This window comes from Natator depressus, chromosome 5 (genome assembly GCF_965152275.1).
Source record: "Natator depressus isolate rNatDep1 chromosome 5, rNatDep2.hap1, whole genome shotgun sequence".
In the NCBI taxonomy this organism is placed as follows: Eukaryota; Metazoa; Chordata; order Testudines; family Cheloniidae; genus Natator; species Natator depressus.
Window position 1 is genome coordinate 99,966,703 of NC_134238.1, and position 19,107 is coordinate 99,985,809.

A 19,107-nucleotide genomic window follows, 5' to 3' on the forward strand; every position below is an offset into this window, starting at 1 on the left:
TTTCAAATGATCCCTCTCAAGGCATACTTTGTGCAAAATTTAGCATAGTCTTGTAAAAGGGATGAACATCAGAGTACAGACTGTCACAGCTGCTTACTGCTGCATTATCACATACATGCGCCCTGTTTGTTCTGGCATATGTTCAATATGTACTATATATTTCCATGTTGGTTTTCTGCTCACATTGGTTGTCTGCATAACTGATACTCATGAATACATGGCATGTGAGCATCTTAGTAGTCACTATGGACCAGATTTGTCCCTGGTGTAAACCCACTGAAATCATTGGAACTATGCCAGGAGTTGACATGGCCCTTTCTGTAGTATTGTTCATCCCATTTTGACTTATTCTGCTGGTTTGCATTATCATGCATGTCTTACTCGCTGTACTGCTGTCTCGCTGGGGTCCAGATGTGTGTGGTTTGCAGGGACATGAATTCATGTTGTCATTTTCTGGCTACATGAATACTTTTTGGCCTGTATTGTTTTGGTATTCATGAGCAATTGCAGCCAGCCTGTCTGGTCTTTGCCAGGGTCAGGCTTTGATATGTCTCTCCTACTACTGTGTGTGTGCATTACATTGCTAGTGGGATGCAACCCTGCCTGCCTGATTGGCTTGCATAGCTATTCCATGGCTGTGTAGTGCAGAGAGTGTCTTGCTGGGATACTAGAGGAAGGACAGCAAGGGTATGCATCTTACCTTTATTGTGGCAGCTCCTGTACAAGGATGGCCAGAAGGAGACCCAGTTTAGGGTAGATAATCCCAGTTTATGGAGTGGCTATTATGATGTTACTATCTGATTATCTCTCTGTACAGAAGCAGCCATCCTCACCCAAGTATATGTAAAGCTACAATGGTTGTTTTTGTAGCCACTATGGTACCGATAGTTTCTTTCCCTTTCTGGCCTTCCATAAAAGTACCTATTCACCCTCCATGTTTATGCAGCCCAGTTCTTTCAGGGGAGTGAGTCAGAATTTGAGGGCCTTTCCCACAGCCACCTCTGCACCTCTTAGGGGATGTCTACGCTGGGAGTGTGCTTCCCTGTGTGGGTAGACACACACACGCTAGCTCTGCTCATTTTCACTCGCTAAAAATATCGGTGTAGCTGGGGTAACACAGGCAGCCACCCAAGTACATACCTGGGGGTCCGGGCGGGTTTGTACTTGGGCAGTTAGCCCAAGTAACTGTCCCTGGTAACCCAGCCACACGGCTATTGTTACTGTACTAGATGAAGCAGAGCTAACGTGTGTCTGTCTACCTGCACAGGGAAGCATGCTCCCTGCTGCTGTGTAGACATACCCTTAGTGGGGGTCACCATGGCTTTGCCATAGCCAGAATGTAGCCCTCAGACAGGATGCTGTGTGGATCAACATTCAACAGCACATTTATCAATCAATGATCCTTATGCTCCGACTCCCCATAGGTTTGATCTCTTCCCGTCCCCAGTTATTCATAACCCCTTTGTTTGCCAAAGAATTGTTTTATTCTGTTGAACTTTGATGCTTTCTGCACAATGATATTCTGATATCCTTCTAATATTTTCAAGCATCCTGTTTTGGTCAGAGTTCTCTGCTCTCTAGGCAGCATCATACGCTTTGTGTGAGCCAGGCCTAATTCAGAATAAACAGCCAACTGCTTGTAACATACTTCACATTACTCACTTTTCCAATGACCAGCTCACACTTTCTATTTTGAAGATAATGTCTTACCTACAAATGCTTTTCGGATGACATCACCGAGGGAATGACTGACTCCGTATGTCCCTCACTGGGCTCTTTTAAGTGCATCTGGGGTCCACTTCTGATTAAAATTGTATAGTGTGGTTTTATTTTATTAAAATATGTGCAACTTCTATAGATCGGGACAGGTTGACTGGAGGCAGGGAAGAGGCACTACAGAGCCAGCTGGCTGAGAAGTGAGGGAGAAAGAAACGGATAAGGACAAGGATGGGTTGGCCGGACAGGATTGTGTGCTGGAGCAGAAAAAGGAAGCAGCAGACAACAATGAAGCCCCCAAGTGAGGGAAAACATAAAGCACCTGGGGAGGGGTGGGACTTAGGAAGAAGTTCCCAGGGACTGGAAGAGGCAAGAAGCCCCAGAGGAAATCTCCAGGTGGGTGTCGTGTGAAGGAGTCAGGAGTGGGCACTTGTGACAGTCTCTATTTGGAGGCAGCAGCAGCTGGAGCATGCATGGAAGAGGAGGAAGCTGCCACAGAGGAAACACCAAGTCAGCAGCAGCATAAAGAGCTGGGAGCAGAGAAAGTCTTCAGCTGAGGACAGCAGGGAGCTACAGGAGACTGACCCTTCCCCAACCCAGAGCTTCAAACATCCCCTTGCCCACTGTGGCTTGTTTTCATGCCTTACATAGCTGGACACAGGGGAGGTTCTCAGCGCTGAGTAGATCTAAGTCTTGGCATGGCGCTAGTGGAGGACTTTTTTTTCTTTTCTTTTTTTTTTTTTTTTTGACAATCACTCCTTATAATGAATTGGTGTGTGGAGGAGGAGAAGCAAACAGCAAGCATGAGCAGAATGCTAATGGTGCTCCTCCTTGCGAGGGCCCCTCCCCACACACAACCCTCTGTCTAAGTCCTGCTCCCTAGTCTGCTTTGTGAGTGTTTACAGCTCATGTAGAATTTCTGTTGTCCAAATTCTCACTGGAGCCTAATGGTGAAATCCAGACCTATTGAAGTCAATGGTAAAACTCCCATTGGCTTCAATGGAGCCAGGTTTTCACCTGAGCTCTCCAAGCCCATTACTCCATACTGAGACTGAGTGAAAGAACTTACACCGAATCTTTGTATGTTTCATTTCACTGTATCATGTTCATCAGCATTACCTAGGGTGAGTTTCCAAAGAATTCCCCACTCACTAAGCCTGAGAGATTGTTCATATAGTGACTGAAAATTAAGCTTAAACGCCCATTTCTTGCCCTCACATATACTAGTAAAAATCTAACTGAAGTCAATAGGAAATGCATCCATACCTGAGGGCAAACTTGGGGCCCTAGCTATTTTGATAATTATTCCCTTTTCTTGGAACTTACATCCTTGACAGATTTAATTTTTTTAATTACTTACCACATTCGGGGGGAGGGATAGCTCAGTGGTTTGAGCATTGGCCTGCTAAACCCAGGGTTGTGAGCTCAGTCCTTCAGGGAGCCATTTAGGGATCTGGGGCAAAAATTGGGGATTGATCCTGCTTTGAGCAGGGGGTTGGACTAGATGACCTCCTGAGGTCCCTTCCAACCCTGATATTCTATGATTCAGTCTTAAAAGTGTGATTCTATGCTGAACAGTGATTTTGTGAAAACGGCTTTGTGCCTTGTTCAGTTTACAAGTAAAAATGTTTTTTCTAACTGCCAACCTCGCAGAGTCACCCTGGGATCTGAGAACCAAGCTGGGTTCTTTCTGGTTTGTACATCACCAGAAAACAAAGGTCCTGCAGACCAAATGCTGCTCCCCATTACACCTGTGCTGCCCTTCAGTGTCACTCTGCAAGTGTAACTGAGCACATAAGTTGAAGCCCATAGGGTTGAACAAAGGCTCATGTTAATGGAAGTTGAGTTAACTTTAGTTGAACCACAATTAATTGACTGCAATGCAGGGATTGCAGGGTCAGGGTGTAATTCTATGGTCAGTGTTGGGTAGGACATCAGACTTGATTATCTTAGCAGTCCTTCCTGGCCTTGACATCTATGAACAATTCCTCCCAATTCACTTTCACAGAGCTGTGCTGGTTGTGCAGGGCCAGGGGCAGTAAAAAGTAGTAAAATCATACTTTCTTTCAACCAAGTAAGCAGATCTGGCTCTGGATACACACACAGAGCAGATCTGCTCAGTAAGAAAATGCCACTTTTATACAGTCACTTTTCAAGGAGGAGTAGATGCACTTCATGGCTTGCTTGCTCAGCTTTGTTTTCCCATGGCCTTTGTCCATTTTAATGCTATTTTCAGGAAGTCTGTTATAAATGTGTCATCTGATTGATCAGTCAACATTTTCTCAAGGGATGCTGGCCACTGCCTGGTTACCTAAGCCTACTTTCTTCTTCCTCCAGCCTATAAAAAAAAAAATCTGCACACACATAATTACTGTACATAATTGAAAACCTGCTACTGCTATGACCATAAGCAATAAAACCTGTACTGGTCAATGCCGAGTGCTGGGTGGCCGTTAATTAACCCAGAAACCTCAGGAAGCGCCAACAGCTTTGGGCTGATGAGCGCCTGAGGGGGGTAGTGGAAACCTTGATGGAGGAAATCCCATCAAAAAGCGGTTGAGCAAACTCAGTGTTTTTGCCAATGACATCCACACAGGACAGATTGGGCCCTTCAGCTGTGGCTGATAACCAAGCTAGGAGTGGAACCCTGAAAGGCAGGCAGATGGAAGCTCTCCTCTGCACTGGCAACGCCTGCAGTATAGCTGGTTCCAAATGTATCGACGCCCGTCCTTCCTTTGGTCCAAACCAGTGAAGTCAAGAGGGAGATTCTGACACATGGGCAAAGCAGTGCCTCCTTATCAACTGCCCAGGCTATTGCAGCCACATCACATGGCGAGGACACTCCATCCTTGCTGGCAACATGGACACAACATGGAAGGTGGCAGTTACAGGTTATAAGCTCTCACTTGATTGGCGTAGAGGAGGGCGCAAAGGGTCAACGGTGGGAGGAATCACTGCATTCCATTGGTCAGCCACAGCTTGCCACAAAGATGGGCAGCCCCCAGACAGTTAGGTACTGACCTGCCATGGTCTGTCCGCCTAATGAGGTGTATGGGGCTTGACCAAAAGTTGAAAGGCAGATGGGAACCTTGCACCTGGCAAAAATAGGAAACCAAGAAAAGAGTCCGTAGGAAGCAAGCAGCTCCCAACCAAGATACATACATTTTCAGTAACGGCCAAATATCATGAAAATCTCGGATTGGACTATTCTGTCACATGAGACATTGCAAACCATCTACATCATAGGCTGCAATTCCTACCATCTCTCACAGACCAAAGGATGCCAATTTTCTGATTTGTGAACATCAGGCTTTTATCTTTTTCTTTTTTCCCCATTCCTTTTACTTTCTTTTTACCACTAGGAAATGTCGGCTTGTAATAAAAGCTGATGGTGGACAGATGCTCAAAGTATTGACTAAAGTGGCTAACAAGAAAGGAAAATTTGTTTTATGTGTTAGTTTATTTCCTCAGAGACAGCAAGCCCACTGTTTGTCTTATCTACAGAGGCTTGGTGCTCATCACCTTAATACCTGAGCAACTCCCAAGTGTAAGAATCACAACAACAGCATCTCTCTCAACCTCTCCGGTCATCAGGAAGCAAGTTTAAGGGTGTGTATTTTCTTCCAATTGTGCATAAAAACGTGTGTGCACTGGTGTATGTAAGAGTAAAGCTCATGAGAAAAGCAGAGACAAGGAGGTGTGTTATACATTTAGTCCTGGAAGAGGAGAGGTGAGTGGTAATTCTTCCTCTTTCTAGTAGGCATTTCCATGGTCTTGGTCCAGCCCCTGAAAAGAGTGTGTATCCCTCAAGTCACCCTCTAGTAGTCAACAGATGTATTGTTCCAGTGGACTTTGTAGCTACCTGGTGAATAGATTTCTCAGGTAGCTAGATCTGAGCCCTCTTACAGCTTTGCAAATCAAGACAGAGATCTTGAATGGGGAGCTACAGCCAAGTGGCAGCCTAGGGTAATGATTTCCTGTTAGCCTTCAGACTGCTGTGTTTTGTACAAGCTGGAGCTTTTCCAGGACAGAGGGTTTAATTCCTAGATATAAAGATAAATAGTCAAGACTGGGAATTACAAATATTTGTCACTGTGGCCAGATCTGTGTCTGATAGTATTGGGCACAGTCTTCTGGCCAACCACAGATTGGAATGGGCATTTTTTGCTATCATATCTATTTGGGTATCCAACTGCAGTATGGAGTCTAAGAGGCTTCCGGAGCGCCCAAGCCATGGATTGTGTTAACAATCTGAGCGCAGATATCTTTAATGAATGGTCTTGTGATGGAGAATGAAAACATTTTAAGCATGTGTTTTCCCCTCCCTTTCCCAAACAGCCTCACTAAAGTCTGGGTTCAGTTTCAACCAGCTGCTGTCTGCCCGGCTCCTAATCACAGTTAGGCCATTAGAAAGCTGTGTGGTGGTGCTGTTTATGATTATGGTAAAGGAGGCATAGAGCTGGTGTCCTGATCTTTGAATCTGCCTGTCAGCCTGTCTTGTCTCACCCCCTGCCTTAACAGATTAATAGAGATATTGAATAAGAAGATGGAGAGTACACTACAGAGCCTTCCAGGAGCTCATTTGTAAGGGTCCTGGAGATGGAGGAGCAGATGCCCATAATAACCCTTTGGGTTCAGTCTGAGAGGAAAGACCTGAGCCATTTCATTTCCATTCACCCCTACAGACTGTTAGAGCTGGAACAGGGGAGTTTGGTGATCAACACACTGAGTGTCACAGAGAAGAATGGCAGGATAAGTATGGATGTGCTTTCTTTCTCCGTGGATGAAAGGAGGTCATTCATTAGGGCAACAAGTACTGTCTCTGTATTGTGCCCTGGCATGAAGCCTGATTAGGAAGGATGCAGGATTTTGGCAGCAGAAAGGTGGCATTGTAGGATATTTTTAGCTAGTTTCTCAGCTGGCTTAGAAAAAATAAGCCTGGAAACTGGGCATTAATTTGCAAGGTTGCTGATGTCAAGGGATGGAGTACTGCATGTTTTAAAGTGGTAGGTGGATTTACTTCTACAAAGAAGGTGTTGACAGTCCCTGTTAATAGACGCCTTACTCTCTCTTTTAGCAGCTAGGAAGAATCCAACAGCAAAATGCTTTCATACAAATCCAAAAATTAGTAGCTAACAATCCAGTCCTGATATTGTGATGTAAAGGAAATTGTAATCATTCAGTACAATGCACATGATGCAGATTGGAAGCAGTGGTATTATAAAATACCCGGCCTGTAGCATTTGCCTGTAGGGGATCATCTCCAACAACACAAAACTATATGCTGGAATAGAGAAGGAATGCCTGGTCATTGTTTTTGCATGCCCTGAATTGCATGCACTTCTGGGATGTGATCATATACATGGACACAGATTCCGAAATTTTGCAATCTATCTTCAAACAGTCTTTCTTATCAGTCCCAAAATCTACAAAGAATGTTAAAGAAAGTTGAAAACTATTGCTGGAATGTACAATACAAAATAACATCTTTGATGTTCACTGCAGACTTTCTTTCTAGAGCTGCAGTGCCATAAAAGTGAATGACCCTTGACTATGAAACATCCAGTGTGCACCAAAAGAAGGAACTTGATTCCAGTTAACCAACCTGAATTCCTTTGTGTGACAGATCAGCAGCTTCTGTAGATAGACATACTTAGACAAACACCTAGACCCATAGAGCCAGATCCTCAGCTGGTGTAAATTGGTGTAGCTTCATTGATGCCAGCTGAGGATCTGGCCCATACTACTTTTATATGGAGCTCTTATAAATGCCTAGGGCAAGGATCATTGCTACTGCCATCACTGCTTCTTGTAAGAATGGTTTCAAATTATTTCAAAGAGGACATTGTGTTTCTTGTCCTGAGCTTGATTGGCTGCTTCAGGAGACTCAACAGGCCTGGATGCACACTCGGTTTACACAGAGTGACCATATTTCCCCAAAATGACTTTCAGCAGAAAGAGTTGTGCGGGGCAAGACTTTGTTGTCTCTGTGGCACATGAGAAGTAGGTTCCCTTTGCTTCCATCACAGCAGTGGCAAAGATTCAGAGGAATTCTGTTCCCGAATCTGCCTGTCACACAGAATTTTTCTCCAGTACTTCTCAGGTTTTCTTCCTTCTAGCTTTTTCTGTCGCAGGTCATCCATGAATGACACCAGAACTGTAAAGCTCCCACGGGATAACATCTAGGGTGCCACCTATGAGGTACAAAAAACAGGATATCTGAGGTGATCCTGATCCCATTAAACTGGACAGCTAGCAGTGTGTACTGAGCACCTGTACAGAGTTCCCGTGACAGCTACCTCCAAAAGGGGATGATCTTGGAAACACCTGGACAGAGGGCAACCTTAATAACATCACAGGTGTGCTACGATGAGTGGAAGTGGAGAAAGAGGGTCAGGTTTCAGGAGGCACATGATTTAGTGCATTACCTGTGGCTGAGGAACGCAAGTTCTGACCATGCTACCACTCAGCAGGTAACATTAGCCTATGTGCACGTTTAGTAAAGATCTCTTTCCTACCGTTCTGCCTGCCTCTTATGTCCCTTATTGCTAATGAAACAGTGGGAACCATTGCCTTTTCCCAGTGTTCTCTAGAGCATTTTATCTCAGAGCTGTAAGATACTAATGATGCAAGTTAATATCTAGAAACTTTGAACAAAAGAAGATTTAATTTAAGATAATGAACTTTAATAAGTCCCTTTCCCTTACTTTTCAGTCTGTCTTTCTAGGTTGTGAGTCTGTCAGAACAGGGATCACGCTTTACTTAATTTTTTGCACAGTATTTTATTTTAGCACACTGAACACTACTTTAAACAAATAGTAATAATTAATTATGCCAACATTGTCTGAATTTGCATGCCTAGAATTAGGTACTGAAATCTGTATGTGTCTTCTATGTTGACACCTACATAAAACCAACCTAATTTTTCAGTGGCTCTGAATGCTCCCATTTAAGTCCCAGTGGAGTTACAGCACTGTAAAACCAGAATAAGTGTATTTATTAATATATTTCACTTTATATGGAGTGTAATAAAAGAGCATCCATCCAAAGCTCTGAATCCCCGCAATATCTTTGGGGACCATCCTCTTGAAAAGATTTTAAAAAGTAGCATGATTAGCATTGACACAAAAATACACATTTTTAACACTAACATCAAGTCTGTCCTCTGTGGAGCAGGGTCGTGGAAATCCACAACAGCAATTGATAAGAAGGTCGACTCATCCCACAGTAAATGCCTGTGAAAGATTTTCAGAGTCTATTGGAAAGAGTTTATTATAACATTAGAAATTCTAAGTAGAGTACATCACCTTAAAGTATCAAACATGGCAAGAAGAAGACGATGGACATATTTAGGACACGCTTTAAGGATATCACCAACATGACTTCTATGTCAACTGACAACATGGACACCAGCTGGAAAGACAAAAAAGAGGGTGACCAAGAGAAACATTACGAAGGTCAATACAGAAAGAAGCTAAATCCATCAACATGACACTTGGAAGCCTGAACAGACCAGCACAAGACCAAAATAAATGTCGGAAACTGCTGGATGCCTATGCACCTGCAGGTACAGGAGGATAAAGAGAAAAGAAAGAGATCTGAAGTTCTGGTCCTCCTTGAGAATTTCTTTAAAATACATTAAAATAAATAGACCTGTCTGGTCCCCCTCACTAACCAAATACACAGCACCAACATTAATATAACTGTAATTAATTGACCCTGCACACAATCCCCAAAGTCCACTGCCATTGCTACCCTTTCCTGACATCCAGCTCCTCACCAGCCAGGAAGAAAAGGACACCCCTGAAGACAAACATAGGGATGAAATGAGTTTCAAAGGTCCAAGGCCCTACCAGAGAGATCCCTGCCAGCCACGGAGCGTGGATAAAAATCAATTCTTTTTTCATTTAAAAAAGCCCAGATTTTGTTGTTTAAATTAAATACACGATTTAAAAAAAAACTATTTAAAATTAACTTTGATATTGACAATGTATAATGAGTTTAGGCCTGAACATAACATATTAATCATTTAAATTAAATACAAAAAATAATATTAAGCAGTACATGTTTGCTGCCAAATTTTAAAGAAAGTGAAATCGCTGAACTGGTGGAAATCACTGGTGTGACTGAAAGCTTCTGTATTCACACACTCTGCACCCCATCATAATAATCTTTGTACAAAATATGGCTGGTAAGTTATCATTTGAAAACTAATTCCTTGCTGGTCAATAATATCATGGTGAGATGTATGTAGCAACATTATAAGTAAAGTTATAAACATAAGCTGAAATCACGACTGAAGTGTGTTTACCACACAAGTCTGGGGAAAGGATAAACTTGTTTCTCAAAGATAAAGGACAAGCTGACGCCTTTGGCCAGGTGTCAGCAAATGCATTTCTGAGGGGGGACTGAACTATAAAAGGAAGCGGCAAAAACAACACAAGTTCTCTCTCCCTATCCATCATGCCCTCCTTCACCCAAGAAGATAAAAGAAACAGCCTTTGGGAGCAGATCCTGAGAATTTGGTCAGCAGCGTTACTGGGAACATGTGGTAAGGGACTTCACCTTGAACCAAGGCTAGTTTGTTAAGTTTTATATTTGGAAGCGTGTTATCTTTATTTCTCTTGTAACTATTTATAGTTAACAGGCCTTAAGGGGCCATTCTGACATCCAGGGATTCAGAGTATTGGAACACACCCTTAACCCCCTGCATTACAGCAGCTCTGTACCACCTGAGGATTCCACAAAGCAGGGAGTGTCCTCATTGGGCCAAGTAATGTGGCATTAAGGCTGGTTAGCATGGCTGGAGCTACGTGAAGTTGCTGGATCAGGGCCAAGGATCTGTCCTATGATCCATTTCAATGGGTCCAGAATAATGAAGAAGAGAGTTTTGTCCTGAATGATACCTAGCCTAATTTTACACTTAAACGTGACTGGTACGGGGAACATTAAATGGCCTTGTACCCCTTTTGCTTCTCTATGATGCATAAAAAAGGCTTGAATGTTGGGAGAGAGGGGCAGAATTGGGAGAGAGGGGAATCTTTTTTTCTGCCTTTTAGCTTATCTTAGAAATATCAGGAGTGCCAAATCCGAGCTTCTCTGGTTTTGTTGGAGCAGTCCTTAGAGGGCCTGTACGCGCAGTGAGTTTTCTCAGCCCTTCACTGAATAGGTGGTATGTTGATTCTCCAACCGCATTTTCGTTTTGCCAAGGGAAAGTGCGACTAAATATACTCACCCACCTTTTGCAAAGAGCTTTAAGAGCGATGGGTGACCATCACTAAAGAAGGTCAATGTATAATAATGATGAATTATTTTTATTACGATTATGGAACATTCAAACAATCTGCAGCTGTGTCTGGTGAAAGGCATCGATACTGTTCCCTATTTCCCCCTCACCCTCTTTTTTCCGGTTCAGAGAATCCTGAGCACATACAAACTGGGGGTTGGGAAATGCCCTTTTTTATTAGCAATAAAACTCTGTCTTTTTCTCCTGATTATCCACAGATTTATGGATCCATAATCATTCACGTCACAGACTGAGGGAGCCGGGGCTGAAACAGGATAATAGCCTTTAAATCCCCTTCTCTGAGCACTCAGATCTTCCCTGTCAGCAAGATTAAAGCGGTCAACAGCAGTCCCAGTGTGTCTGTGTCCCTGCCTGAGCTTTAACAACAACTGGAGGAGGTGGCTGGACGGGAGAGAAATGTGAAACTGCCGCTGTGTTTGATGCTCCAGAGGGAAAGAAAGAAGCACTCTTTGTCTCAGTGGTGGTGGCAGTGGGGACTGGTGTTAGTCCCTCAGTCAGGTGAAGGCAAAGGAAGGAGAGGAGGAGGAGAGAGAAGCATCATGTTGAAGTTTAACCAAAGGAGACCATTCCCATTCTCAGACTGTAAAGGAAGGGAAGGAGCTGCAACAAATATTGTTCCCCCAGAAACCAATGCGGGAGAGGAGAAAGAAAGAATGCGCTCACAGACGAAGAGTGTGGTTTCTGCTACTACTCCATGGGCCTCTCAGTCTGTGCTGCCTGTGGAAACTGAGGGGAACTACCACTATTATGTGGAGGAGGAGGAGGAGGAAGAAGAAGAGGAGGAAGATGAAAGGCAGCTGCAAAATCCATCTCAGGAGAGAAGCAAGTTCTTGTCACCATTTCCCAGCCCCCCTGCCTTCTCCTCCAGAACAGCAGCGTCTGCTTCTTCCATGCTGAACATAAATGTAGGTGGCAAAAGTTACCGCCTCACCTACCAGGCAGTGGCCATCTACCCTAAGACCCGTCTGGGCCGCTTGGCCACGTCCACCGATCGCCGTCGCCAGCTGGGTCTGTGCGATGACTATGCAGTTCAGGGGGATGAGTACTTCTTTGATCGGGACCCCGCTGTCTTCCAGCTGGTCTACAACTTCTACGCCTCTGGGGTGCTGCAGGTGCGTGACGAGCTGTGCCCACTCAGCTTCCTGGAGGAGCTGAGCTACTGGGGGGTGCGGCTCAAATATACACCACGCTGCTGCCGCATCTGCTTCGAGGAGCGGCGTGACGAGCTGAGCGAGCAGCTGAAGGTGCAGCGGGAACTGCGTGCCCAGGCGGAGTCCCAGGAGAGCGAGCAGCTCTTCCACCACATGCGCTACTATGGCCCCCAGCGTTGGCGCCTCTGGAACCTAATGGAGAAGCCCTTCTCCTCTGTCAGCGCCAAGGCTATGGGGGTGGCCTCCAGCCTTTTTGTGCTCGTCTCTGTGGTGGCACTGGCTCTCAACACTGTGGAAGAGATGCAGCAGGTGGACAGGAAAAGCGGAGAGAGTCGCCCTATGCTGGAGCACGTCGAGACGCTGTGCATCGCCTTCTTCACCCTGGAGTATCTGCTGCGGCTGGTCTCCACCCCAGACCTGCGCCGCTTCGCGAGCAGCCCCCTCAATGCCGTGGATCTCATCGCCATCCTCCCCCTTTACTTCCAGCTGCTGCTGGAGTGCTTTGCCGACGATGACCAGCCCCGAGGCCGGGGCTCTCAGCACAAGCATGACATTGAGAAGGTGGGACGGGTGAGCAAAGTAGGGCAAGTGCTGCGCATCATGCGCCTGATGCGGATCTTCCGCATCCTCAAGCTGGCCCGCCACTCCACAGGCCTGCGCGCCTTCGGCTTTACCCTGCGGCAGTGCTACCAGCAGGTGGGCTGCCTCTTGCTCTTCATTGCCATGGGCATCTTCGCCTTCTCCGCCATGGTCTACTCTGTGGAGCACGACGTCTCCAGCACCAGCTTCACCAGCATCCCCCATGCGTGGTGGTGGGCTGCTGTAAGTAAATGCATTGCACTTTGCCGGGTAGCCATTGCTCCCTCCCCTGCGAGATTGGCTGCCTGTCATGAAAACAGCAGGGCCATCCCGGATTTGTGAACATCTGTTCCGAATTCTGAGCTTTGCTTTTACAGGACATGAGCTCTCGCACACACACACTCACCTCTGCTGCAAGCTTACATCGGTTACTGCATCAGGGTATAATCAGTGAAGCAGAGCTGGAAGTCGGTGGCTATTTGTGACTATGCCACACACATCCGCTTCCACTGCTGCTCATTAAAGAAAGGGGGGGAGGATTTGTATGTGGGTGGGGGAAGTGTCAGCATTGCAGAGAAGTATACTGCTAGTAGTTTGTGATAAATGTATTGTACAGGGTTTTCCCCCCCCTTTTTGGGGGGAGTTTGTAAAAGGCTGCACTGACCCAGCATGACAAAAGGTTGTTCTGATTACATCTCTCAACATTTAAATCCTCCAACTTTATGGAAGTTGAAGTAGCTGCAGATGCCTGGCCCTGTAAAATATTTTGTAACGGGCAGTTGTCCAATGGTAGGTGGCATCTCTACAACACACTCAAAATGGCATTTGGTTGTAATTTATACAATACCAGTGGCAGACAAAAATAGATCAGGTGGGGTCTGAATGGCTCAAGGGATTGGTAATGGGATACAGAGCCTTTTGCATCTAGGTCACTAGTTTCAATCTAGTATAGGTCAGTAGTGACAGGAAGTTGATGACATGACATGTCGTGGCTGTTTAGGAGGAATGAGTAGGTGGTCTCAGGCTAGTTCCTAGTGGGCAGAGGTTCATATTGCAAAATCACCAATGGCATGGTTGCTGGTGGTCTTAGCTGAGAGGCCAGAGACTGAGCTGACATGGAACCTGAGGGACCTTTTCATCTTTAGCGTTTACACTTGTGGATGGGGTTTGAGGCACAGGGGCAAATCTGCACAGGGAATCTTTCACAGCCATTGTCTGTGCTGTACTTGTGACTAAACAGAGGACTTCAGTCTGTTGCACAGCATTTCCCAAAATGGGGGACGCACTCTCTTAGGCTGAGCCAGGGCCCATTTGTACAGATTTTCCCCATGCTACCCTACTATCATGGCAGGGCTGAAGGCTGGCCCACCACTGACTTTACTCCGAGGTGCTGACTGAGTACCCCTAAAAGCCAAGCTAGGAGAGCCTATGCATTAGCAGTGTCCCACAGAACCTTTCTTCTCAGCCACAGCATTAAACATGCAGGGACTCATAGTTTGGGGGTTGGGGAGGAAGAGATTGTTCCTTTGTGAAGTGGTCTGCAGAATGAAAGAGCGGGAAGGCCACAGGTCTATTGTTATTCTGTGATAGCTGTGGCAGGACAGCATGGTGCATGCTAGATTGTCAGACTAGAGTGAGAAACATGGTAATATGGCTAGTGCTGAAAGAACAAAGGGCTCAAATCTCAGTTGCAGCCAGTATCGTCTGGGAGGAGCATTTGTAGGGAGAAGGGGTGCAAAGGCTCTGCTTGCAGTTCCCTGATTCTAGGGCCAGTCCTAGCCCCAAAAACAACAAGGAGTCCAGTGGCACCTTAAAGACTAACAGATTTCTTTGGGTATAAGCTTTTGTGGGTAAAACCCACTTCTTCAGATGCATAGTTAGGGCTACTCCTTTTTACAGCAGCTGACTCTGGCCTCTAAGGAGCCATGGGTCAACTCAGAATAGCCAAACCGCAAGTCTGCTGGCCACATCCCTGACAGACACCCCAGACTGTGGGCTACAGCTGTGCACTTCTTTTCTGGCTCTCTGCCAGCTCTGGAAGCTCTAGCTTGGGAGACCGAACTCCTTTCCAGTCCTTTTGCATCACTCCAGCTACCAGCAGAAAAATCTAGTTGCATTATTTTTTAACTTCATGTGCTGAGTGCCCCTGAGCCTGGATACTGGGGTGCCCAGCACATATTGGAAAAGTTACTGGAATGCAACATTTTGCCTTTGCAGGTTCCCATTTAATCAACAGATATAGTACACCCAGAGGTTATAAATTTCATGCTGAACACTCCAGTGGAATATTAGGACAGTAAACCAAGACCCATGGGTGCCACTTTTCTGCATACATCCAATCATTCATAGAGCCCGGAAGCAGTAAAAATACATACAGCCCAATCCTGCAAACGCTTATTGATGCGAATAGTCTTTATTCATCCAAGTATTCCTGTTAGACTTAATGGGATTCTGTTAAAAAAGGTTTGTACATAAGAGCAAGGGTTTGCAGGACTGTCTTTAATGTGCAAATAGTAATTACGTGGCATGGCTCTCTTTTACCCCCATGCATTATAGGAAAAAATTAAGAGATTCAGATAGGTTAAATAGTGGATAGCTTTGTCAGTCACACACACAAATGATTATATCCTCAAAATTCTCATGTGTAACACAAGAGTGAATGTAAGAGGACTAAACCCTTAGCACAGGATAATAATCTTGTAGGGGCTATGGTAGATATATATCTTGCTTTCAACTCAGTATTTGAAGATATTGAGCCTTTATGATCATTCAATGCCAGTGACTTCAGTGCTATTAAACCAAATGCCTAATGCCTTTTATGGTACAGGTGCAGCCCCATGTAATCTACTGTTTCATTCATCTGAAATAACATTCTGTCTAAAAGGTGAGAAGCTGGCACACTGCCTGCCATAATGTTCAAAAATTAATTCAGTGCTATAATCACAAGAACACTGGGCTGGGACTACACCTTCCTGTGTTTTAGCCATTTCTGCTAGCATGTTTCTTATTATTATTATACACAGACACAGGATTATGAACTAAATGAAAACAAAGTTCACAAACATCAAAATGTATGTAGTAGACATAGACTGGTAATTCCCTCTTGGGATCTATGCTAGACTAAATGTTATTTGGGCAGTTTCTAACTGTTGAAGTATTTCATGTCAATGTAAAAAGCCAGCATAATACCTTCCCCATCAGTGTATGGCAGAGCAGGAAAAAAAATGCTCCTGGGTGAAGAAGGGCATGCATTAAAGTCTCAGAAGAGCTATGGATAACGAGATGGTAAGATTCACACTTTCACGTAATATGGTGGTGCCTAAAGAATTATTTCCTGAACTTTAAAAATGATTTCACTGAAACAGCTACGGTTGTCACTGAGATCTGGTGTCAAAAGGTTTCCCAGTGCTCAAACTTCAGTTAAAAGTCCCAGGGCAATCCTATGCACTCAGCCACCATCCCCTCTGTGCCTGTAACATGGCAGAATTTGAGCAGGAAGAATAATCACTCACTTATTGACATACACTTCAAACAAAACAAACTTTTAATCAGCTGAAAAGGCTCTTTGTTATTTACACACTTCCTTAGTCTCCTTATTTTAAAAAAATCCATATTAAAATGAGCTGATGAACCATTCTTCCCAAAGGCAAGTGTTTTAAAATGTATTTCACTGCTAGAGGACACACTTCAAGTCTGGGCCCCGCTCTTCACCACATTCACCACTTTATGCACCTGACAGGTAAAGGTAAAATTCACTTCACACATACTTCACCCTCAAAGCCCAAGTTATTGGGCTGAAGTGAATGGGGGTTGGGGGGAGAGGTGAAGACCAGTCCGTTCCTTAAAAACAGGGTAAGGGCACAAGGCTGTCATGCAGCTTCAACCCAGCCTCTACTGCAGCTAGTTGCACAGAGTGGGAGGGTCACTGGATGGGTCTGGTCATAAATCTGTGTCCATGCCCCTGGACATAACACACACTACCATCTATGCAGACCTGCGTGTGGTTGGCTCAGGGATGCTGTCTGCAGCACACAGCGGAATCCAGAGGTCTTCCTAATTACAACAGTGGGGTTAATTATTTAAGGATAGTTTTTAAACTTTGGGATGGTAACCTGTGAGGGGGCGGGGGGAACAATGTAGAGTCAGTGTGTAATAATTCAGGCTTTTAGTATACAAATGTTCAAAATAGCTTAACTGTGCTGAAAAATCCATATTCCCCAGCTGGCTAGATTAAAGAAAGGTGTGTGTGTGTGCGCTCCTCTGTTTGGCTAATAGATTACTATTGATTTGCCTATAGGTCAGCATCTCTACAGTGGGCTATGGTGACATGTGTCCAGAAACTCACCTCGGGTGCCTGTTTGCTTTCCTCTGCATTGCTTTTGGAATAATTCTGAATGGAATGCCCATCTCCATCCTCTACAATAAATTCTCAGACTATTACAGCAAACTGAAGGCCTATGAGTATACAGCTGTAAGGAAGGAAAGAGGCAAGATTGACTTTATACGACGAGCCAGGAAGAAAATGTCTGAGTGCTGTGAAGAAGGCCCAACCCATTATTTACCAAGGCCTAGATACAATTAATACTCCAGGAAAGATAAAAGGACAGAGGAGCAGAAGGGGAAAGCAGAGGAAACACTATTACAACGGATCACCCAAGTCAAATAAAGATAAAGCAACAGCTCTAAAAGGAATAAGAAAATACTGAAGGCAAATCTCAAACTTTAGTCTTTTTAAAAAATTACAGATCTATTTGACTACAGTTTCTTCTCGGCGTCTTTTTGCTGGTCCTCGTTATTACAGCAGCAATGCGCCTGGTTTATATGTGCGACGCCAGTGTTGATGGCGCTCGATGAATTATCCAGCCAGAGACTTTGAGTTGTACAGCTGACTCAGGGCTGTAACGCCATGCCTGATACACATCCTACAATAATGACCCACCGTGGCCAAATCAAAAGAAACCGAGTCTGTTCCCATGCAGTGGCTGCTACTCAGCAAAAGGCAGGATGACTCTTACCTCAAAAATTAAACAGATGTAGAAGGGGGGAAAATATATTGCTTTGCAGTGCAGAAATAGGTTATGTATTAGGTTTTTAAACATGGCGCGGACACAGATAGTATGGACCCGCTATAGCTACATCGGTTGCTTTCACATATAAACAACGTCTTTCTTAGGTTTTTGGACCTTATTTGTCCTATACCACATAGTTCATGGTTCGATTTGCCAATATTATTTTTAATGCAGCCTTGCAGAATTGTACTTGCTTCCTGGCCCAGAGCGAGTAACTTTAGGAGTGAGAAAAATGTTGATTTTATTCTTTTTTGTTTTTTCCATTAATATCCGCCCTAATGGCAAAGAACTGGTTAGTAAGTTTGGCTAAATGTTTGTGATAGATTTCCAAGCCCATTTTAATGCAAAAAAATCTGTTTAAGAATACAGATGTAAACTAAATGTACTTTATATGAGCAACCGTGTTTAAAGTTAATATCGTCTATTAGTGTGTTAAGAACTATATGGGTTCGTTGTGGTTCAGATCTAAGTTAAAATACAGTTCTGAAAACATAAGAGCAGGCATACTGGGTCAGACCAAAGGTCCATTTAGCCCAGTATCCTGGCTTCTGACAGTAGCCAATGCCAGGTGCTTCAGCGGGAATGAACAGAACAGGTAATCAGCAAGTGATCCATCCCCTGTCACCCATTCCCAGCTTCTGGCAAACAAAGGCTAAGGACACCATCCCTGCCCATCAAAAGGGAAAGGACATGGTTAGCTAATAGGGCATTTTCTTCCCCATGATCTTAGCAATAGATCTTCCAGTAGTTTTGAAACTATACTTATAAGAAAAGAAGCATTTGAATTTGTTTCAACATTGATAAAATCATAATAAATGAGGATATGAGTATACATTGATCCGCATGATAGAATCATGTACATACTGAGGATCTAATTCTCTCTCTGTCTCTCACACACACCCCCAGTCACCTTCAGTAGTATTGTATTCCATGAGAACATCATTTGAAATCAATGGGCTTATTTGCATAACATAACAAGGTCTACCTAACGCCCTATTAGGAAGAATAGCAGACTCTGACTCTAAATTAGCTACAGCCAAAATCAAGTGGACATAGGGGTTCATTAGTTTAGTTCACTGGGAACATTCTTTTCACTTAAGACACATCATGGCGGGGGGTTAAAATAGGAATGAGGGCAATGATCTGAACGTTAGAAATGTTATTTATGTGCCTTCATATATGGCGTAAAATGGGGAAAGAGGTCAGCTCTTTAGAGGAAGTAATGAGGATTGATGTCATTTCATAGCAAAATAACATGACAGGGGATGTGCCTTTAAAATGGCTC

General features: G+C 44.4%; 1 protein-coding gene across 1 annotated transcript; it reads left to right on the forward strand.

Annotated features, from left to right (window-relative positions):
- The first annotated feature begins 11,355 nt into the window (after nt 1-11,355).
- On the forward strand, nt 11,356-17,801 carry KCNV2 (potassium voltage-gated channel modifier subfamily V member 2). Its single transcript, XM_074954086.1, has 2 exons — nt 11,356-12,996; nt 17,051-17,801. Exons 1-2 carry the CDS (start codon nt 11,443-11,445, stop codon nt 17,333-17,335), a joined length of 1,839 nt encoding a protein of 612 aa, XP_074810187.1. The 5' UTR covers nt 11,356-11,442; the 3' UTR covers nt 17,336-17,801.
- Nucleotides 17,802-19,107: the final 1,306 nt, after the last annotated feature.